The sequence below is a fragment of the Sturnira hondurensis genome, unplaced genomic scaffold, assembly GCF_014824575.4.
Source record: "Sturnira hondurensis isolate 20B ecotype Veracruz unplaced genomic scaffold, ASM1482457v3 Scaffold0019216, whole genome shotgun sequence".
NCBI lineage: Eukaryota > Metazoa > Chordata > Mammalia > Chiroptera > Phyllostomidae > Sturnira > Sturnira hondurensis.
Genome location: NW_028091847.1, coordinates 1,960,802 through 1,982,328, shown reverse-complemented (window position 1 = coordinate 1,982,328; position 21,527 = coordinate 1,960,802). Strand labels below are relative to the sequence as shown.

The 21,527-nt window shown below is 54.2% G+C and overlaps 2 protein-coding genes across 4 annotated transcripts; one reads left to right on the top strand and one right to left on the bottom strand.

Moving 5' to 3' along the window:
• Positions 1-63: 63 nt before the first annotated feature.
• CLCN2 (chloride voltage-gated channel 2) lies at positions 64-15,383 on the bottom strand. 3 transcript variants are annotated; one of them, XM_037071028.1, is made up of 24 exons: positions 13,743-15,383; positions 11,389-11,545; positions 11,112-11,243; positions 10,647-10,775; positions 10,421-10,554; positions 10,237-10,314; positions 10,076-10,154; positions 9,823-9,948; positions 9,641-9,725; positions 9,450-9,551; positions 8,578-8,662; positions 8,282-8,437; positions 7,835-7,904; positions 7,466-7,576; positions 7,027-7,240; positions 6,584-6,717; positions 6,162-6,334; positions 5,932-6,037; positions 5,646-5,719; positions 5,356-5,415; positions 5,180-5,218; positions 4,907-5,011; positions 652-738; positions 64-518 (listed from the first exon to the last, which is right to left on the bottom strand). In XM_037071028.1, exons 1-24 carry the CDS (start codon positions 13,815-13,817, stop codon positions 324-326), a joined length of 2,706 nt encoding a protein of 901 aa, XP_036926923.1. In that variant the 5' UTR covers positions 13,818-15,383; the 3' UTR covers positions 64-323. The 3 variants fall into 3 exon arrangements, 2 of the variants coding, with proteins under 2 accessions (XP_036926923.1, XP_036926924.1); XM_037071029.1 differs by having other exon boundaries at positions 427-518; positions 4,907-5,025; XR_005070157.1 differs by lacking the exons at positions 64-518; positions 652-738; positions 4,907-5,011 and having other exon boundaries at positions 5,187-5,218; positions 5,646-5,741.
• A 366-nt stretch (positions 15,384-15,749) lies between these two features.
• On the top strand, positions 15,750-19,657 carry POLR2H (RNA polymerase II, I and III subunit H). The gene is made up of 5 exons (XM_037071033.1): positions 15,750-15,988; positions 17,114-17,197; positions 17,278-17,371; positions 18,100-18,183; positions 19,293-19,657. Exons 1-5 carry the CDS (start codon positions 15,916-15,918, stop codon positions 19,408-19,410), a joined length of 453 nt encoding a protein of 150 aa, XP_036926928.1. The 5' UTR covers positions 15,750-15,915; the 3' UTR covers positions 19,411-19,657.
• Positions 19,658-21,527: the final 1,870 nt, after the last annotated feature.

Here is a 21,527-nt window from a genome sequence, read left to right as displayed (position 1 = left end):
GGTTCCAGTATAAATCCATCTTAGTTCTGCCTCCTTTCTCCTCAAAGGGGCAGCAGGGGTCAAACGACCCCACCCCCATCCCACCAGGGCAGTGCTGACCTTCCTGCCCTTGAAAGGGACAATTGCCGCAGGTGGGGAGCTGGGTCCCATTCCAGGTAGGAGGAACTGGGAGGAGCTGGTGCCCCCAGCCTGGAAGGGGGGCTGGGGCTCCAGCCTTTGGCTGTAGCTGCCTCCTGCTTTCCCAAGGTAGGAGGCATAGGAGAGCTGCTGGGGCTGGGTGGACAGCCAAGGCCACCGACACCCCGGGCTGCCCACTGAGGAATTCACTGGCACTTGTCATCACTGTCAGAAGGGCTGCCCTCCCGGGGTAGGCCATGGCGGGAGCGGGGCCCCCAGAGTGCATGCACTTCGGTGGTCTCTGTGTCGCTGCTGCTGGTGACACTGTCACGGAAGCTGGCCAGGGGCGGCCGGACTTTGACGCCTTGTGCTGTGATAGAGCCCTCAATAGCCTTCCGGAGCTGGAGAGATGAGAGGGTCAGATGGAGCTTCCTGTTCAGACCCCTCCCCAGCACTTCCCCCAGGAAGGCTAGACAGAAGCCGCCTTTGCCTTTTCAGAAGTGGGAATGGCTTTGATGGCCACTATCATCTTACCTCCTTTAGAGTGACAATTCCAATGAGTCTGCCAATACTGGTGACATAAGCATGGTCCACTCCCAGCAGTGAGAAGATGGTGTGAGTCTGCAGGGTGGGAGGAGAAACTTTGGCCTTGATGCACAAGGGCACAAGATGAGCTGTTGAGTTCGGGTGGAGAAAAGGGGTGCCACAGACAGTGCGGGTGGGGGGAAAGACAACCAGAGGGAGAAGAATAACGAGGATGTACAACCAATCCTCAGAAACTCGACAGCAGGAATCTTTATGTTGATGGGAAAATGGATGGAGGGAGGGTTCTTCATCCCGTGTTAGAGAGGAGTGTTAGGAGAACAGAGGAGAAAACCGTTCAGACGTGACACCTGGCTGAGTCTCACACTGGCGTTTAATTTCGGCACTCTCCTCAGTATGCCACCCATTCTACGGGACAGGCAGCACGGGGCTCAGCGGTGAAGTGCCATTGCTCAGGGTCATCAGTGAGAAGGTGCCCTCCCACTCTGGCCGCCTTTCCTCCCGCTCCAGGAGGAAAGTCCCACGCACCCCCTCAGGGGTGTGGCCCCTGCTCTTCCCCTGTCACCTCAGTGGCAGACACGCACTTCCCCTCTGCCCTCAGCTAGCTGTCTGGCCATCCAAGGTGCCCCTTTGCCCTGGCTGACCGCCCCCACGGGCCAGCAGCCCTCTACCTCCCGTCCGATTTGCCTCTTCTGTGGCCCAAAGCAGCCCAGGCCCTTGTGAGATGCAGCTTACAGTCCAGGAGATATGTGCCTCCCCCATCCCCCACCCATGTTTTTCCTGCTTTGGGCCCTCCCCCAAGCTTTCAACTATAATCACCAAGGGTTCAGAAATTGTCAGCTAGTTCCCCTTGTGCTCTAAGTGGATTTTCTCGGGCCAGATGTCTTGAAAAACACTATACTGACTCAGCAGTTCCTGGAATTTCTGGCCTATCATTTATCACACTGTTTTCAGTCTACTTGTAAGCCTCTTGGCTTAATGCTCGAATCAAAATGGGCATTAATATCCCAGCTTCTTGAGTACCAGTTATTCCGAAGTCATTGTGATTGTCTCAACACTTAAAAGTGTTTTCTTACACAGTTGCCGAATTCTTTAGGAAAGAACTTACAGAACTTTCCTAACTTTCTCCTGCCGAGGCATGCATGACAGTACTTCCAAAAGGAGCCAGAAGTCCAGTTTCAGCCTAAGCCCTCCTGTGCCCCTTTGCTGCCCGTGTCCTAACTGTCTTGGGTTAGCAAGTTCCTTGAATCCTACACGCTGCAAGTTGTCTTTAGTTTCCTCCTCTGATTTCATAGGGAGACATATCTGCATCATAAGATTTCCTGTTTTAATAATCTCTAGGCCTTGTCTTCTTATGTTTAATAATCCATCTCATCTTCTCTCAAGGATCCTATTAAATCATTCCCCTGGATTTTCTATTCTCCACAGGCCTAATCCGAGTGAGCTTCTGGCAGGCTGTAGGCCTTTTAGGTCTGCAAACCGCTTGTCCTGGGCAGTCACTGAACTTACTGATCTGCTTCCTGCGATCCTGGCCATTCCCCTGACTCCCTTACCATCTTTACCAGGATGGAGCTGTAACACCTTGATGGGTTCTGCTTCCTGCCTCCCTTTCAACCACTTTGGCTCTGCCAGCCTATCAGCTTTCTCAAACTTGAGTTAGTGCCCGGACTCCCCAGAATGGTCCATAAGACCCTTTCCAAGCCGTCCCCAGCTTGTCTCTCCAGTGTCCGATTCCACCAGGCACCCCAGTTTACAGCATCACATAATCACCTGCCTCATCAGAAAACATCAATTTCTTGCACACTTACCACATCACACCATCTTTTAAAGTCCCCTATTCACATCTAAGTATACCAGTGAGGAGTAGTAATAATTTATAAAATATGTCAAATCCTTACTATGTGCCAGGTACTGTTCTAAGTGGTTCCTGCATATCAACTCCTTTAACCCTCAGAAAACCCTATGATGTAGGTGCTATGATCCCCATTTTACAGATAAGGACAGTGAAACACCTAGAGGCCAAGACATGTGACAAGGTTACGCAGCTGGCCGACGCGCGGCAGAGTGCGGACTTGGCTTCGGCTCGTCCGACCCAGTGCTGGCGCTGCAGCCTCCCCCCCTCCCCCCACTGCGGCTCTGTAGGTGGCCTCCGGCTGAGTGAGGTGCTTGGCTGATACGGTGATCTCCCATTGCACAGGTTCCTAATAGTCTCCAGTGCATTCCCTTGACCCTCTGTTCCCTTCCTGAACTTAATTGGGCTACTACTTATTGACTCCTCGGGCCTGCAAGGACATTTTGAATTCTAATCCTCAATGTTCTTATCACTTCTAGTCCTTTGTACTTTTGTTAGTCGGTTCCTCAAAGGCTCCTTCTCTTCCTCTGATTTTTAAGTTTCTAACAAACGCATGCTTTGTTCTTTTTTGTTTTAATTTAATTAGACACCAGGGAGCTCACTGGAGGGCCTGCGTTTCTTGGGCTTGGGAACAGGGAACTGACAGGGAGAGAGACAGCGTGGCCCTCTGAAAGAACACTGGCACTGGGGCCAGGAAATCTGGGCTCTAGGCCTGACTTTGCTATATTGACTTGGGCAAGTGACCTGCTCATTGCCTCAGTCTCCTCATGTATTAAAATGGCTAAATCCACAGGCTTGGGGTCAATCTTGGCTTCCAGGCCTGGCTCTGCTACATCCTAGCTGTGTGACCTTGGTCAACTAGCTTAACCTCTCTGAGTCTCAATGTCCTCATCTGTAAGAACTGGAATATCACACCGTCCCTCTTACAGTGCAGTCATGAGGATTAAATTAAACATGTGAACAGCTTAGCTCAGTGCCTGGAATATAGTAGGCACTTAAAAAATGTCAGGAGCATCATCATCTTTATTCAGTGTTTGAGGGCTAAGGAAGATGATGGAAAAGCTTTAGAGGTCTTAGGAAGAAAAGCTTTCTCTCTCTCTTTTTTTTTAAGATTTTGTTTATCTATTTTTAGAGAAAGGGGAAAGGAGAGAAACACCAGTGTGTGGTTACCTCTGATGTACTAGGGACCCAGCCTGCAAACCAGGCACGTGCCCTGATTGAGAATTGAACGAGTGACCCTTTAGTTCACGGCCTGGGCTCAATCTACTGAGCTACACCAGCCAGGGCAGGAAGAAGGGCTTTCAATGAAAGCCGAATGTATTATTTTCGGGCCTATCTTTTTATTTTTCTTGCAACTGTACTGCAATTCTCCACTCACTTTGATCGTAGGTCTTTACCCAAAGGTTTATAAGTTCCTTTATTAAGTTCCTTTTTGCTTTTTTAAAAAAACATTGCTCTTTTGTCTCCTGTCCTTTCGGCCCAGGCCCCTGCTCATCCACACTAAGCTGGCTCTTCCGCACAGTTTTCATCTATGCTAGCGGTCCCAGCTGCAGATCTTGGGAGTGCCCTGTCCCCACGCCTCAGAGGTTTGCACATTCAAAGTGACAAGTTAGCTAAAACACCCCTTGGTTTCTGCTCCAGCAGTCTGCTGGTGTGCCTGAGCTCCCTGCCTCCACTTAGAAGCCTGAAGGTGTCCAGGGACACCACTGCCCCGTCTTGGGCAGGCCCCACCCTCCTCTTATGTCAGCCTTGCCCACCGCCAGTTTGACTGCAATCAAGTGCTCTCCCCTGTTCTGCGGCTGGTGTTGCTCTTCCCCTGAACTGCCTTCCCGTGTCCTTACCAGTTTTCCTTGGGCCTACATTAAGTGAGACTTTCTGGGGTCTGACATTCCAAGCCCCCCACTGGGCGTTTCTCATCTTTGTTTATCTCTTCTCTGCAGTGCCCTGACCCCTGCTTGGCTGTTTGTTAGCTTGTTTGTTAGATTTTCTTATCCTGCCTCTTTCTCACCCATTTTTTTCCTGCATGGGTGTATAAGCCTTGTGGGGAGCTGGCAGCCTTCCTCCCAGCTCTGACCCTAGCCTGGCCTTCTGGCCTACACCCCTCTTGAGCCCTGTCTTTGTTGCTGCTTTGGTCCAGAGCTCCCTGAGGGGCGAGCCCAAGAGGAGGAAAACTGATGCCTGATTCCACCACAGGTCCAAGGAGGCCGAGGGGGGTCTGGCTCCTGGCCTCCCATCGTTGGAAATAATGTGTTTGAAAAACATATCACCACAGAGCCCATTCTCCGCTGTCCTCCCCTACCCCCCACCACTGGCTTGAGTCCAAACTGGTGGGAGGACCTAGGTCCCCACCAGTGCTCCAGAGAACCCAGGCCAGCGCTGGGTTGCCGGCCTTACCTTGTGCAAAGAGGTCCGCTCCACCAGCTGGAAGGGGGCAGGATCAATTTTGCAGTCACTGAAGTTGACAGGTTCATCCAGTTGCTGCTCCTCCCACTCCAGGATCTGAGGGTAGGTGACTAGGGGAGTTAGAGGGAAGGTGCAGATAGCCACCCCCACTTCCCTGAAAGCCCTTTTTTCCTACCCCATGGTCCCTCCCTTGGGGACAGAAGTCAGGATGATGACTGAACACATCCCAGAAGAAACAGAGTCCAGAGTCCAGTCACACCTTACCTCCTCAGGGGTCATTTCGCTTTCCAGGTCTGGGTTGCTCTAGGAAAGAGGGAGGGAGGCTGGCACTGGGGGCTGGGGAAAGGGGGTGTGTCTCCCCCATCGGGGGAGGTTTACCACCTAGACCCTGGCCTGCCCTGTCTAATGCTCCTAAGCTGCACAAAGAAGTGGGCACTTACTGCCACGGAGATTCGGACCCGCTTCAGCTTGCGCTTGTCGCATGATTCCGACTTCTCCAACTTTGTTAGAGCCGAACAGGAGAGAAGAGGAATCGATGTTACAGGGAGGAGGGAGGTGAGAAGCGTGGGGGGCCGGGAGAAGGGTGCACTGCAGAGACAGAGCTGGCAATCCGAGAGGTCAAAGGGGCAGGGAGAATGGAAGCAGGTGCTACAGAGCTAATGGAGAGGCCATCTCAGTAGCAGAGAGAGCTGGAAAGGAAGAGCCAGACAGAGAGGCTACAGCCACTCACCTCCGAAGCAGCCTCAGGGGTTGGACCGCCACAGAAGAGGCTCCTGAGGGCGATGCCAGCCTGCTCCACATTCCCTGTGTTCCCAAACACAAGGCCCTAGGGCAATGTCATTTTTGTGGGGGAGAGGAGGAGGGAAAGTGGGGAGGTGTTCTGGTTCTCCAGGCAGCCTCTCAGCAGGGACATGCCCCAGCCAAATGAGGTGCAAGGGCCCTTGTGCAATCTCAGAGGCTGGACTCTGGCTCTGTCGAGGAGGGTGGAGGAAGGTGCTAGTGGGTGCTGGGCTCACCTGGGGAACTCTCCCCGAGGCTTATGGACACCCTCTTGAGAGCAGGCTTCAGGGGCTTGTGAGTCTCCCCTCGGGCAGCAGGGAAGCCTGAGTCTTCCGTGTTCACCTGTGTAGGCAGAAGGGGCTAGTGAGTCTGTGGCCCCAGGATGCCTGCAGGTCACCCTCCTGATCAGTCTGTACGACAACATTTAGGAGGAAGTTTGTGTGACTGCATAGGGCTTTCCCCTCACCTGGAAGCGGACAGAGGTCTCAGGGCTGGTGAGACTCTCCTGATCAGGCGGTGGAGGGGTCTGAGCAGCTCGACGCTCCTGCACGTGTTGCCTCCGGCGGGCTGGGCTCAGCTGGGCCCCCAGCAATGCCACCACCTGTGAGCGCTCAATGGAGCCCAGGAGGATCATTGACTCTGGGGAGAGTAGGCAGGAGGCCTCAGGAGCTGGTGGCAGGGCCCTTTCCCCAGCCTCCAGCCTTCTCCTACACTCGAGGCGGGGTTTTGGACATACTCGAACAGACACAGAGGGAAAGCCCTGAGTGGCAAAGGCTGGATATTGCCTTTGGGACCAAGGAGACTGATCCTGCACTCCTGTTCCCTCCCCCTTCCAGAGCAAGGACCCTGGGAGATGTTCACAGCCTCTGGGGCCCCTGCTGGTCTCACCAGAGGACTCCACTAGGGCCAACATGCGGCCCTTGGTTCTGTGCAGTGCCAGCCGCAGGTCCCGGAAGGTGCAGTTGAGGGCCACATGGGGAACATCTCGCACCATGATGTCCTCCACTCTGACCCGGTACTGCCTGGGGGCAGTGAGAGGCACTTGATTTGTGGTCAGCATGGAGCACTACCATCCCAGGGCCATAAGGAAAGCCCCAGAACTCATGGGGACAAGGGCTATGAGCACTGTACAGGGAGCACTCCTTGGCCCTCATTCAGATCCGGCAGGGTTCCCCCAGGGTATGGCCAAGGAGAGCTCGGGCCAGGAGGGAGCATGGTGGCTGGTCTCCCAGCTTCACTGACTGAGGACCTTGCTGGAGGTGGGTGTGAAGGGGCCCCGGGACACCTTCTGCCCCTCACCCACAACCCCTTTGTTGCCCGGCCCTCCGTACTGGTGGCGGCCCCAGCCCAGTTCGGGCAGGTAAGGCAGTTTCTTGATTCGGATGATGCTGTCGTAGAGTGAGGGCTGTAGGCTCTGGGCGACAGCGTTGGCCAGGATGACAGCAATCATGACGGGCAGGATGTGGGCGATCTGGCCTGTGAGCTCAAACACGATCACGGCCGTGGACACTGTGTGTGTCACTGCTCCTGCCAGCGCAGCTGCCCCTGGGGAGAGGAGCCTTTAGTCTCCTCAGGGTGCCCAGGGACCAGATGATCCTCCCCACCTGAGGACAGTCTGTGGGTGCCCTCAGGAATGCCCACTACTGGTCCTGGGAACTGGGGTTCTGCATCTGAAGGAAGCCTGGTTTCTGTCAGCAGGGGGCGCCAGAGCCTCAGACGCTGTGGCCCCACCAGGGTCTTTCAGGACAGATGGGGCCCTGGAGCACTCACCCACCACTGCATAACCCCCAGGCACAATCCTGTAGGTGCTGCTGTCCGTGTGAATCCCATCTGGGAACCAGGCGGCCATGCTTTCGCCCACCAGACGCCCAAATGCTGCTCCTTCAGGGAGGGGGTTGGGAAGAGAAACAGGCAGTGGAGGGGGAGGGCGGGGGCACTAGGAAAAGAGAGGGTCAGAGGGTGGGGGAGGGGCCAGCGGGTCATTCAGTGTAGGGGACAGTCCTGTGGGGGTGGGCATTGGGGCTGGGGCTGGGGCTGGGGCTGGACTGAAACCCACTCCCCGGCAGAGAAGGGACGGCCAGGGGAGAGCCAGAGGGTGGAAAGGGTGCAGACTGGGAGAACAGGCAACTGAGGACTCACCAATGACAAAGACAGGCATGAAGGCCCCACAGGGCACTGGGATGGTGGTGGCCAGTGCAGACATCCAGAACTGCAGGCAGGAGGCAGTTCAGACAGGCAGAGGTGCCACCTGACTCCAGGCAGCCCCAGCTCCACCCCAAGGAGCCCTCATTGCTTGTCTGGTAATAAACCTCCCAGTTATCCCAGAAGTGCCCAGAGGTGAAGGGATGAGGTATTCCAGAACAAGATGGCTTGGGTTCAAATTCTCACTTTGCCACCAGCTGTGTGATGTTGGGCCAGTTACAAGCCCTTTATGTCTCAACTTCCCTAACATGGTGTGCTAATAGTACCTCTCCATGGCACTGTTTTAAGGCTTGAACAAGTTTAATACATGGAAAGTGCTGGGACTGGGGCCTGGCACCTCACAAGCCTATGGAAGCAACAGTTATACACCTGTAAGGAGCCCACCTTCATGAGAATGAAAATGACGAGGGTGAGGAAGACATTGGCACGTGGTGGGCTCCAGGCCTGTGAGGTTCCAGGCGGCTCTAACTCTTCCACCAGCCCCTGGCGGACCCACGTCCGGTTGTCAAACAGAGTGACCAGCGTTTCTTTCTGTGAGAGCTATAGGTAAAAAGGGTGCCTCAGGCTGGGGAACAGACAGGGTGAAGGGAAGGGACCCACAGGAGAGAGCAGGGGCTGTTGGCTTTAGAAGGGAGGCATCCCGAGGGAAAAACATACACTCCTGTTCTGCCTGGGGTTACCTGTCCAGCCATGAACTGTCCCAAGCCAGGGGGGAAGGTCAGAGTGGAGATGAGCAGGGTCACCAGAGCCGGGAAGAGCAGGCGTCTAGAGATGTACGTTTCACAGCATCAAATGTGGGTGGTGCACTTACCACTTACCAAGGACTGGTGAGAGACTGGGTGCCCTCCCATACCTTAGGGCTGAGGTCACAGCACAGCCTTGGCTCTTATACGAAAGCACACAGTTCTGAGAGAAGGTCCCCTTTGCTTTCATGAGATGATGGCCCCGAGGGTGATGCCATCCGGGGTTATCATGGGCCCAAGCAACGTTCTGTTGGCTCCTGACTCCCTGAGTGGGTAGCGGTGGCAGAAAGGCCACCCCTGCCCTACCCTCTTTGAGACACCTCTAAGCTGTGCCTCCTCCCCGGGCCCTCAGAAGCCCTAGCTGCAGGGCGCATTGTGTGAGTGGAGAGGTTCCTGCCTCTATTTCTCTGTGGTGACTTGGACCGAAGGTCAGGGTTAGGGAAGGAAGCTGAGGTCACTTATGAAGCTGGCCGAAGGTGCCAGAGGGAGGGAGCAGGTCCAGCTGACTGCCCTTTCCCTGAAGGACGTTAGTCCCAGCAAAAGTCACATCTCAGGCCTCCCCAGTCCCAGACTTCAGAGATAAAATTCCAAAGTGCCAGTTTTCAGGTAATTCGTGTAAGAGCCCAAGTGCTCGGGCCACCTAGAAAACACCATTGGCTGGTTTTCTCAATGGGGTGTCCGTTTTTAACCGGGCCACTGCATGCCAGCGGCTCTGTTACCCGCCCGCCGGCCCCACTGTGTGACCCCCACTGTTGTGTGACCCCGACACAACCCAAAGCAGCCTAGAGAGGAGCCCAAGGCCGACTCACTTCCTCATGAGGAAGCGGTTGATGGTTTTCTGCTTCCGCATCACCTGGACAATCTTCCGGTTCAGGTAGACAAAGAGCGCTCCCCCAAAGCCACTGGCAATCCTGGGGAGGGAAGAAGCGTCGTCGTGAAACAGCGTCTCCCCTCTCTGACCTCCTCTCCGCCCGCGGGCCCAGCGCCCTCGGCTCCGCACCCGATGACAGCAAAGGCCGGCAGCTCCTGGAGGTCGAAGGGAAAGTCGAGCCGGAACCGGGTTTTGAAGAGGGCGGTGATGGTCTCTGAAGGGAAGGCAGAGCAGCAGAGGGAGGCAGGAGTGGCGACGAGGGCCCCGCCGGGGCCCCTCGGGGGCTCCCCGCACCCCCGGGGCCCCTCTACCTTCGTCACGGTTCCAGACCGCCAAGACCCGGAAGATGAAGGCACTGAAGGTGGCGGCGAAGAAGCCCCGCCAGTAGTTCCGCACCGCGAAGAAGGTGGAGGTGACCTCGATGCTGAACAGAACGCCTGCGGGCGGGGGCAGCAGGGAGAGCACCGTGTGAGGGCCGGGCGGGCCTCAGGACTCAGGGCCCGATGAGGAGAGCAAGGGGGAGGCGAAGCCGATGGCGCCCTGGGGGCTGGCCTGGCCGCCTACCTCCGATGGGTGCGGCAAAGCAGCAGCCCACTCCCACGGCGCAGGCCGCGGCCAGCATCTCTGTGTTCCGGGATTCATTCTGGCGAGAGTGGCGAAAAGGGGAGTCGGCCGAGCGCAGCAGCCCATCCCTCTCCTCTGCCCTGCTCCAGGGTCGCCCTTACCTCGTAGATGCCCCCAAAGAGGGAGAGGAACTTGCTGAGCAGCGCAGCACACATGCTGGCGATGTGCACGAAAGGGCCCTGGGGGGCGGGGCAGGTGATGAGCGGGGGAGGGGCGCACACTGACCCTGGGCTTCTTCCCCTCACCCCCCTGGGTGGGACCCTTCATCCCCCAACCTGATGTTACCTCTTTGCCAAGGGGCATCCCGCTGCCCAGAGCACAAGTCAGCCCGATGACCTTGGCTACAAAGGTCTTGAGGGTGAGGTACTCCTTTAGCACCACACCCCGCAAGATGGTCTTCATCTCGGGGATGCCGGACCCTGGAGAGTGAGTGTGCAGTCCCAGGAGAGTAAAGTTGATGTGCCCGCTTCAGGAGTTCCCGCCTCTGCCCTCCCCATCTCTTCTACAGTACCGACAGCCTGAGGGGCCAGGATCTGTGTGAATCCAGCTGAGAAAGTGATGAGCACTACAGGATAGGTGACCCAGGCCAGGTACTGGAGCAGGAGGCTGGTGTTCAAGCCCCGAGACATCCACTGCTGAGCTGTGGGGAGAGGACATGATGCTGGACCCTGCGGTGTACACCCAGTCCCTGCCTGGCCACTGGGACAGACGTTTATGACACACTGTCCCAGGGTGTATCACACAGAGCCTGGGTACAAAAGGCCCGAGAGGGAGGGCCATCGGTGGGATGGAGATCACTGTAGGTAAGAGCGTCAGCTGGAGGGGAGGCAAGAAGTCATGGCCTGTAGGAGTGGCAGTGATTATGTCTAAAAATGGGCACTCGGGTTGGCCAAGTAGCCAACATACTTGGACAAGTGTGGCATGGAGGAAGCAGATTGGTGCTTCCCCTCCCTCCCCTGCGAACCCTTGCCCTTACCCTGCAGACAGGCAGCGATGGCATAGTCCATGGCCCAGCTGACCAGCGCCATGACAAGGCCCAGCAGGACCAGGAAGATCCAGTCTTCACCGACCCTGGACACTAGGAACTTATGACAGCGTACCGAGCAGACTGGGGGCAGGGAAGGGAAGGAGGAGGTTGACACCAAAGTGCTCCTACCCCTGCCTCCCCCAACCCCCAATGGGAAACAGTAGTGAGTAGCAGCTGCACCCCCAGCACAGCACAGCCAGATCCCCTGCCCCAACCCAAGTCTCACTGCGGCATCTGGCACAACGGCTCTGTCCGTATTCCAGGAACTCTGGGAGGGCCGAAGGGGAAGGTGGACCCCTCCAGGGCTCAGGCCCTCCCAGGCGGATCCGAGCAGCCTCCTCTTTGGCAAAGGCTCCAAGGTCCTGAGTATACCGGCCATACATCTGAGCAATGGGAAAGACGGGTTATCAGCCCTGCATGTGAGCTCAGAGGGGATTCAGGGAGGGCTCCTGGGGTCTCCCCTTCTCCAAACCCCCATGTTACATATGCCCTCTTGAACCCACAGGTCCCATTTTGGCTTGGGGTGTGGGAACAATGCACATTGCAGACTGTGGGGACTGTCTTGGCCACAGTGATGGGGACAGCCAAGGTACAGGGACCCAGCTCTGGGGGTGGCAGAATAATCAGTCCTCTTCTCATAGGCCTGAGGGAGGCAGGGCCAGTGAGGAGGAGTGGAAGGGAATGTCCCAGAGGAGGAGAGATGGAAAAACCTAAGGCAGTCTGAAAGTGGGAAGATGGAAGGTCAGAGACTAAGGGATGGTCAAGGGCATCCGAGTAACAATGAAGCCCTCAAGGAGCTGGGGGCAGCTGAGTTAGGCCTAGGAGCAGGCAGGGCCTCAATCCTTATCACGTTTCTGCTGGGCCTCTGGCCTGTGACCTACTCAGCTGTACCCCTTCCACCCACCCTAATCCCCTTGTTCCTATTCTCCATCCACGCACCCCCCAACACACACAAAAACACCAGCCTGCCAGTCCAGCTGGGAGTGGAAAGTCTCTCTGGGTGGCTGGGGAGTGCTTGGTGGCCTCAGCCCACTCTGCAGCTGCCCTGTGTCCAGTGGTAGTGGTTTGAGGGACAGCAGAAACTGATGGCTGGGCTGTGACTGGGGATGCTGGGGTGATGGGACGGTAGAGTTTCCGAGCCTTGGCTAGACCTGCCAAGCTGGGCGTGTGTTGGGGGGTGGGGAGCAGTATATTCCGGCTGCCACCCGCAGAGCTTTGAGACACAAAGGGCTCCTGTTGGGGCTGCGGGGGGGGGGGGTGGCGGGAGGAGGAAGGGAAAGATAGAGACAGAGAGAGAGAGAGTGAGATAGAGAGCGTGGAAAGGGAGGAGAGGGAACTAGAGAGAGGAGAAAGAGGGGGAAAAGAGAGGCCTGGAGAAGGAGCAGAGAAGAGAAGGCAGAAAAAAGGAGGAGGAAGGGAGAGAAGAGGCGGACACAGTGTCAGAGTGGGAGGTGAGCCTGTGAGGGAAAGACAAAGGAATCAGGAGAAGGGGGAGACTGGAGCAGAGAGTGCCCGGGAGAGAGCCTGACCCTGAGAACTCATACTAGAGATAAAGACCAGGCAAAGGAGATAGGGATGGGACTGGTGCAACATTTCAGGGCCAGGTACCTGGCTTCCTTGACCAATGCCCCATTCTTGGCTTATGCAGATGGCTGGACACCTCCCACTTTACAGGACGGCTTCCCCCAACACCCTTGCTCTACTCCACCCCTGCCACCTCTCCCTGTCATCCTGTTTTATCCAGTCACTCCCTCTTTTAACTGGGCACCTCCCAGCCTCAATTACAGCCCGGGGGCTCACTCCTCCTGAGGAGATCCCCTCCCTGGCTCCTTCCTGGGCAAATTTCATGACCAGCTGTTTAAAAAGAAGCCCTTCCCTAGAGTTTGAGTCCCCCACCCCAGTGACACAAGAAGGGGCTGGTCATGAGTCAGCTCAGAACCCAGGATCCTGGCTTATAATGAGGTCAAGGGACACCCCTGGGGTGCGTGGGGGCTGGATATTCAGAGTAAGCATGGACAAAGGTCCCAGTCCACACACCTATTTAGACAGAGGGGTTCCTGCCAGTGCTGGGTTTCCAGGCTGAAAGGGTAGGGGCTGGGTTTTGGTCAGACCATTTTCCTATGCACACTCATGTTTCTGTGTCTAGCACAGAAAACTCACTTACTTGGGGTCAGAGAGGATATGTCCTGGATGGTGGAGCTGGGAGTGTAGAGAGAGAAAGTTCCAGGGGTGTGAGCGGTGCTGGGGATGGGTGGTGGGGTGCTGAGACTTGGGCCCAGGTGGTCGGGGGGAGGAGCAAAGAAAACGTGGTGGCGGAGGAGGTAAAGGGAAGGACACCTGGGACAGGCACCTGATCTTGTCCTCTGCAGGTCCCCAGCCTCACCCAGAAACCTGCATGCAGCCTGTCCCTTAGCCCTCCAGCCTCTCAGGCCCTCGAACCTCAGTTTCCCGAGAGCACAAGGCTAGGGCAGATTAGGATAGCCTCCCCCTCCCCCGCCCCCGCCGTCCTCGCACTTCTAAAGGTAACCAGGAGCAGCAGTCCTGAGCGCACCCATTTGGGCTCGGCTCAGCTTCACTTACCAGGGTCTGCTCGTATTGCAGAGCCCGCGGCTCCATCCCTTCCTCCGCCGCCGCCGCGGCCGCTGCGGCCGCCATCTCCGTGCACAGCCCTCCGGCCTCCCACTTCGGTCGGGCTCTGGCCTGGATTCGGCTACCCGCCCGCAGAGCCCGCGCCGGCACCCGTCCCGTCCCCGCAGCCCGGGTGGCCGAGTGCAGAACCTCCCGCTCGCGTCCCCTCCTGGGCAGGCGGGCCGAGGGCGGTGCCCTCGGTGCCGCTCCGCCCGCCGGACCATGCACAGGGGCCGGCCCAGCCCGGTCGGGGTCTGCCTTGGGGACGCCTCCCAGGCTTGGGAGTGGCGGTAGGGGGCGCTTGGAACGCGCTAGCCCAGGACCCCTCCGCCGGGAGGCTGGAGACAGAGAGGGACCCCTGGAGGCAGAGAGGGGCGCGGGGTGCCAGAGTGGGGGCGGGTCCGCTGGCACGTGGAGGGGCTGGGCCGGGTCTGAAACTCCCGGCTCCCGGGTGGGAGAACGGAGACACCGAGGCTCGGTGGTGCCTGGGACCAGGGCGGCAGAGCCGTCTTAATCAAGCTCATCAGGCCCTAATTTCGCTCTATAGAATAGTGCCCTCTCTTGCTTCTCCAGAGGGGCCAGCGGCTCGGATGCGCCGCTGCTCCATCGAGAGTGAGAAGCAAAGCTGAGGGGACTCGGAGGGGGTCACTAGGTCCGGCGTGGGGGGGCGAGGTTCGGAGCTGTTATCCTCGGTCTTTCTCATCCCCTCCTTTCTTCCTCCCCAGCCCGGTCCCCCGCGGCTCTCCCAAGGAAGTGCACCTGGAGCAACCTGGACTGCGGGGTGTGAGGGAAGTGGGGCGGGGTGGAGGCGTTGAGGGAAAGAGTGAGGCCCCAAGGACGGGAGGTCTAGGTGCGGAAGGGGCCGTTCCTGGGAGCAGGGCGTTGGGGGGGTGGCGGGGTGCAGAGGTCGCATCTTGGCAGGGCCCAAGGAGAAACCCGAGTAGTTTCTGACGTCTCGCCACTAAGGGGGAATGGCCTGATGGGGCTCTTGGTTCTCTATCAAGGTTCGGAGAAGGATAGAGCAGAGGGTGGAGTGAACACAGGGTGGATGGGCTGTGTGTGTGTCAGAGATAGTGTCGGGGGAGAGGCCAGTGCCCAGGAAATAGGCAATGTGTCGGGGGAGGCGGTACCAGGATGAAGGGACATGTGGGAGGCAGAGGTGGTGCCCTGGAGGAGGGGACAGTGCCCAAGAAGGGGGCAGGGTGAGGAGCCAGCACTCAGGAGGAAGGGGCAATGCAATATAAGGGAAGAGTATCCGTGAGAGAGGACAGGGCCAGGACGAAGGGGCACATAGGAGATCAGTGTTCAGAGGAAGAGAACTGTGGAGGAGGAAAGGTCAGTGTTTAGGAGGGCAGTGTGATGGGGTCAATGCCAGGCTGTGGGGCACTGTGGGGGAAGAGAGCAGGGCTCAGGGGAAGAGGACAGTGGTGGAGAGGGTACAGTACCAGGGAGGGGACAGTGCAGGCTTTCCTCTTCCCCATAGTGACATCATGGCAAATTCCCAAACTGAAAGGACCCAGCTCGGGTGACATCCCGCAGGGCCAAGCTGGCCGGGGCCGGCCTTAGGGGCCTTGGTGCCAGCTGGAGGGGCTGGTTACTGCGCCCTGCGGAACCAGCGCCCTGTGGGCGGTGTTCTGCTCCGCCCTTTTCTCGGCGCGGACTGTGCCCTCGTCGAGGGAGCAGACCAGCAAGGGAGGGCTAGGGCCGGGCTTCTCTGGGCCAAGGATCAAGGTCCCCCTGCATTCCGGTTTTTCCGACAGGAAACCTGAAGAGGGCGCAGAAGAGCCTCAGCAGAGGGTGAGAAACCTCGCCACCTCGACCGGAGGTGGGGCCCATCTATCGTGATCCCGCCCTGGGGCGGGGTTATCTGAATCTGGACACGCCCTCAAGTTTCTGAAGTCTTTCGGAAACTGGCGTTCGAAGCGGAAGTTAGAAAGCCCCGACAGCCAAGCGGCGGAAGTGGCCGCCAGACTATCTGTGCGCGTGCGTTCTTCTGTTTTCTTGTTGCAGCTCTTCAGGCGCTGCATTTTCCTCTCTCCCGTCCTTTTCTCCACACCGTGGGTTACGCGTACCCCAGTCGTGGTTGCGTGCTCATCTCCCTGTCTACTCCCGTGGCCCTTTCACCATGGCGGGCATTCTGTTTGAAGATATTTTTGATGTGAAAGACATTGACCCGGAGGGCAAGAAGTTTGACCGAGGTAAGGTATATAGAGGCGGTTTGGGGTAAGGGGCTAATCTGGTCCTTGGGGACACACCCCTGGGCTCCTGGTCCACCCAGTTCATGTTGCCTGCCCCTTCCTGCAGGTCCTGATGTAGAAACTCCTCCATCAGGAAACGTTTCATAGATGAGAGAACGGAAACTCGGAGCTCTCCTGGGGTTCACACGTGCTGTGCCCCCGGGACCTGGGTGGCCTTTTATTCAGATGCTAGTAAAGTTCTGGGCATCTTTCTAATCGCTGTCCGCTGTGTGCTAGGCACCGTACTGTGCACGTTACACGCTTTGTCTTATTTCTTTCAAGAGTCTCCTCGAGGTAGGTGGTGTCTTACCCATTTTTCTCGGAGTAGTTAAGTAATCCACCCAAGGCTTCACAGCCAGTAATTGGACACTGGAACCTATATTCTTTTGTTTGTTTTTATTTTTTATTGAGTTTATTGGGGTGACATTGGTTCATAAAACCATACAGGTTTCAAGTGTACAACTCAACAAAACATCTACACACTGCATCGTGTGCCCATCGCTCAAAGTCAAGTCTCTTTCCACCTATATGCTTGCTTTATCCTTAGAATCTTTAGGTCTTTGTGAAGCACTCTCTGAGTGAGAGTTGACTACTTGGAATAAATAATAAAGAGTTGCTCTTTATTCTGTCACTGATCAACAATTGTTCCTCTCTGGTTTCTCATCCTTTACCTGGATGGAGATATCTTCAAGACGAATGCCACTTCTTCCATGTCCTGATAATTTCCTCAGCACAGCACCTGGCACAGAAAGACAAAACCTTTGGATGAATGAACAACTTGTCCAAAGTCAGGTTTTTTCTTAATCACCTAGGCAGGCTTAGAATCTGGATATTATTTGTTGCCATAGGACTTTGGATTTTTTTGTGGGGATTGTGTTCACTAAACATTGTCTTTCTCCCCTTTTGTTCTTGCATATCTAGTTCTGATTGAGCCTGTACTTCTGTGAGGGCAGATGAGAGGCCAGTGGATACTGACCTCTGGGTTGCATTGACTCTTCAGTTGCATGTGGTCCCCAGAGTGGGGTCTGCAAGGGTAGGTCTGGTTCAGGCACTTAACCTTGACACTCTTCCTTTATTTCTCTCCAGTGTCTCGACTGCATTGTGAGAGCGAATCTTTCAAGATGGACCTTATCTTAGATGTAAACATTCAGATTTACCCTGTAGACTTGGGTGAGTATTGAACCCAAGCAATAGCAGGAGACTTGCCATTTCAGCTGTTCTTCACCCTCAAATATTGCTGTTACTTTCAGGTGACAAGTTCCGGTTGGTCATAGCTAGTACCTTGTATGAAGATGGTACCCTAGATGATGGTGAATACAACCCCACAGATGATAGACCTTCCAGGTGAGCGAGTGGAGAAGGGAGTACTTTGAACTACGCCCGAGGACTAAATAGATAAACAGTATAGAAAAACCCTTATTTAATTCATGGAATAAATGTTTATAATTGGAAGAATTTTAAGGAAATTGCTGCAGTAAGAATTTAAACAACCAGGTATTTATCCAGAGCAGTGATGGCATGCTTGTGAGTTTTAGTTGTTTGATGGCTGAGGAAATGATCGCTGGGTGACCTAGGCTGTGTGGGCCTTGGATCCTGTTGGGGAGTTTGGTGTGATGGTAATTTGGAGCCCCACTGAATTCAGGTCTCAGTCTACCAGTCATTTGTTGAATAACCTCAACCTCTTTCAGCCTCAGTTTCCTCATCAGTAAAAGACCAATGTTCGTACCTAGCTCACAGGTTTGCGGTGAGGACTAAAAGACATTGTATTTGCACAGTGCCTATTGTGCCCTGGCTGGGTAGCCCAGTTGGTTACAGCATCATAATGATACTCCAAAATTGTGTATTTGATCCCCGGTCAGGGCACATATAAGAACCAACCAATGAATGATTAATAAGTGGCACAACAAATTGATGTTTCTCTCCACACCCCCCCCCTAAAATCAGTCAACTAAAATTTGAGGAAAAAAAAAGGCCTATTATAATGCTAGCATTTAATTAGCAGTCACCACTTTTAAAGAATCTCCTATTATAGTTAACTATTTTTAAGAATAACTGCCACTATTTTTCTACAGGGCTGACCAATTTGAGTATGTAATGTATGGGAAAGTGTACAGGATTGAGGGAGATGAGACTTCTACCGAAGCAGCAACACGTCTGTAAGTTCCTTGGGAGAACCCTTTCATCCCACCCTATTCTGAGAATTTGGGCCATGCTTCTGCTTCCTGTGTTGGGTCCCTCTCCTCAAGCACCTCCAACCTAAGTGGGACCCAGAAAGAAACCTGTGGGAACAGTTTCAGTCTGAAATGTAGGCTGCTGTCTCTGCCCTTTGTCAGGGCCTCGGCTCTGGTGGCGCAGATGAGAAACTGACAGTCTTGCTGAGTGCAATGCAAAGGAAGGTTGCTTCCACAGGAAATAAGTGCAGCATTAAATAATTAAACCGCTAGGCGTGTGTGTGTATGTTCCTACTCTGCAACCCAATCCCTAGTTCTTTGGTTTCCCTGCCCAGCTATTTTTTCTTTTCTTTAAAATCTTATTAAAACAATATGTGCCCTTTGTGGGAAATATGAAAAGCAGAGAAGTAATGTCAAGAAGGAAAAAAGTCACCTATAATTCCATACCCAGAGGGAACCTTTTACATAAACATTTTTGAATAATTTAGTTTTTTCCTGTGTGCTTTTTGCTTTGAGATCATGTTGTTTATTACAATGTTTTCTTCTCTTTTGCTTACTAATGTTACATAGAACATGTTTCCTCATGTCAGTTGAGAGCTTTCCTAAGCATTTTCATAGGTAAATGGGTATATTCTTAATTAACTTGATCATTTCCTGTATTCTGGGCATGTAGTATTTCACACCTTTGCTGATATAAAGAGCATGCCTTGCACATGTCTGTGCATTCATCTTTGAATTTTGGTTCCTAATGACAAAGCATTAGGAAGGTGCCTGCCCTGGCTGGTGTAGCTCAGTGGATTGAGCGCGGGCCTGCAAACCACACGATTGCGGTTCGATTCCCAGTCAGGGCACATGCCTGGGTTGCAGGCCAGTTCCCAGCTGGGGACTCACGAGAGGCAACCATACATTGATGTTTCTCTCCTTCTCTCCTTCCCTTCCTCTCTAAAGATAAATAAATAAATAAAAATCTGTAAAAAAATAAGGTAAAATTTAAAAAAAAGGAAGGTGCCTTGTTTTCTTAGGCTGGGCTAGAGAGCTGCTGAGTAGCAGCTGCTGCAAAGCTTAGACTCAGGGGACTGGTCCTTCTGTTTCAGCTCTGCCTATGTGTCCTATGGGGGTCTGCTCATGCGGCTGCAGGGTGATGCCAACAACCTGCACGGATTTGAAGTGGATTCCAGAGTTTATCTGCTGATGAAGAAACTGGCTTTCTGAACCACATGGGAAGCCAACCTTGCTGCTTGGTCACTCAGGTCGTGGACATTTGTTCGAACCTGAGCAGCAGTTGCTGTTGTTCACCTGCTCAGGAGGAGCCAGCTCTCTGTCCACCCAAAGATGCGGGTGCATCTGTCGGGGGTCTGGACTCAGTGGAAAACTGACTTGCTTGTGGGAGAGTTTCAAATGGGTCAGAAGTTGTTTTGTGTATATGATTTTTTAAATTAAACTTTACTTTTTTCAGACATTTTTTTTCTCTTAGAAATTATTTTCCCCATTTACTTTAAAATCATTTCCCCCAGTTTGCCTGTGGTATATTACATCTATGGCCCATAGCCTGATGGTCACATGGGAGGTGACGAATCTGTCCCAGTCTTTTGGTATCTGGGTTCAGGATTTCTCAGACTCCTGGCTGACTGTCCCCAACATTTATCCTGCAATGTGATTTTTTGTGTGAGAGAATGTGTCGTGCTTTTGGCTCCCGGGGCCACCCCATGCCCAGAAGATAACACCTATTTGGCTTAGAGTTTTGAGTTGGCGAGGCGCTCTGCTGGTGTCCTTCCAACACTTTAAGTCTTAGAAGTCAAATGATGTTGACTTGAATGAGTCACTTGAGTAGCTGGGAAGTGTTCATCATTTTTATGGAAGCTTCGAGTAGAGGCTTTTGGACATAAGCATGGGGCATGACTATGAAGAGAATAGGAGGAGTGCATTTGGTGGTTACGGGAGCAGGTGGAGAAGCAGGCTGACTGCTCTGTATTCTAGTGGTGACCTGGAGGGAGGGTAAGTGGTGTTTCTTACCAGTGACACTGAACAGAGAGCTGCTGCGCAGACCAGTGAAGTGGACAGGGCACTAATACCAATGAGGTTGGCAGTCCAGTGCCAGTGCCCGGGACAATGCAGCAGCCTGACCACGGCCACTAACTTGAGAATGGGGGAAGAACTCTGTTGGGGAAATGGTGATGCTTACAAGGACTCCAGCATAGGAGCTGGTTCTTCAGCCTGGCGTTCAAGGTCTCTGAGACAGTACCTGGGACTCTGATGTCCCCTGGGAAATTCAGGGTAACTATCCAGAAAGATTGTGTGTATTAAGTAGTAGTCTCTTTTGATCTCTCGTTTTGCCAGGGGGGCTGGTTCCCTGGTGGGATGCCTGGGGTAGCTCCTTCCCCATCATTTTCAGGTCCTTCATGAGGTGTTAGAGTATTTAGGGAAATGGGTTGAAAATGAATGGTCCCTGCAGGGGGCAGGTAAAGGTGTTTCTTTTGCCCTAGTATGGGGCAGGGAGGGTGGAGAGGGGTATTGGAAATGTAATGGGGGTTGGGGTGAATTTTTATGGAATCCCAGAACTTTTCTATGGAGTCAAATTTTGGGGGGCAGGTGTGGATGGAGAAGAATGAATTTAGTTTGAGTGGGAGAATCTAATTAATCACCAGTAGCAGTTTGTGGGTGGCAGAAAAAAGAATTGGCATACAGGCGGATAGAGATAGGAGTGCTCTGGTTGTAACAGTGTGTGTGTACGTGCGGTGTGTAAAAGGAAGAAGAGACAGAATAATTTGGGACTAGGGTAGATCTTCCGTAGGTGCAGATTGATTCACACTGGAGAAGCCCATCGGTTATTTGCATTTGCCCTGGAGTAAGTCAGATGCCGATACTGGAAGCCCGAAATTTTGGCTGCACCCCTTTTGCAGTTTTGCTGCCTTTGCCTCATCTGACTGTGTTGAGAGCCCCTAATTCTTTGTCTTTGGTCCCTTTGGCATATCTGGTCCTGGGGGCTGCCTATTTCATGTACCATAATGGGTTTCATTTGATTATTCGATTTCATCTAAGGACTGCAGTAAATTGAAATTCCCACTTACCAAATCCCTGGACCTCCTCTTGGAATTTGTAGTGTGGATGAACTGATTCTTTCTCACGAAGAAACTGACACCATCTGAGATCTAGACAATACTTTTAAGTCACCGAATAATATATGGGACGGCGCACTACACTGGGGACAGTGTGGGCTCCAGACTGTCAGCCTTGAGTGTTTCTTCCTTTCCTGCTCACAGGCTGTGAAAACTTTGGGAACTTGCCTGGCTTCTCTGAGCCTCGGTTGGTTTCCTCATCCATAAAATAGA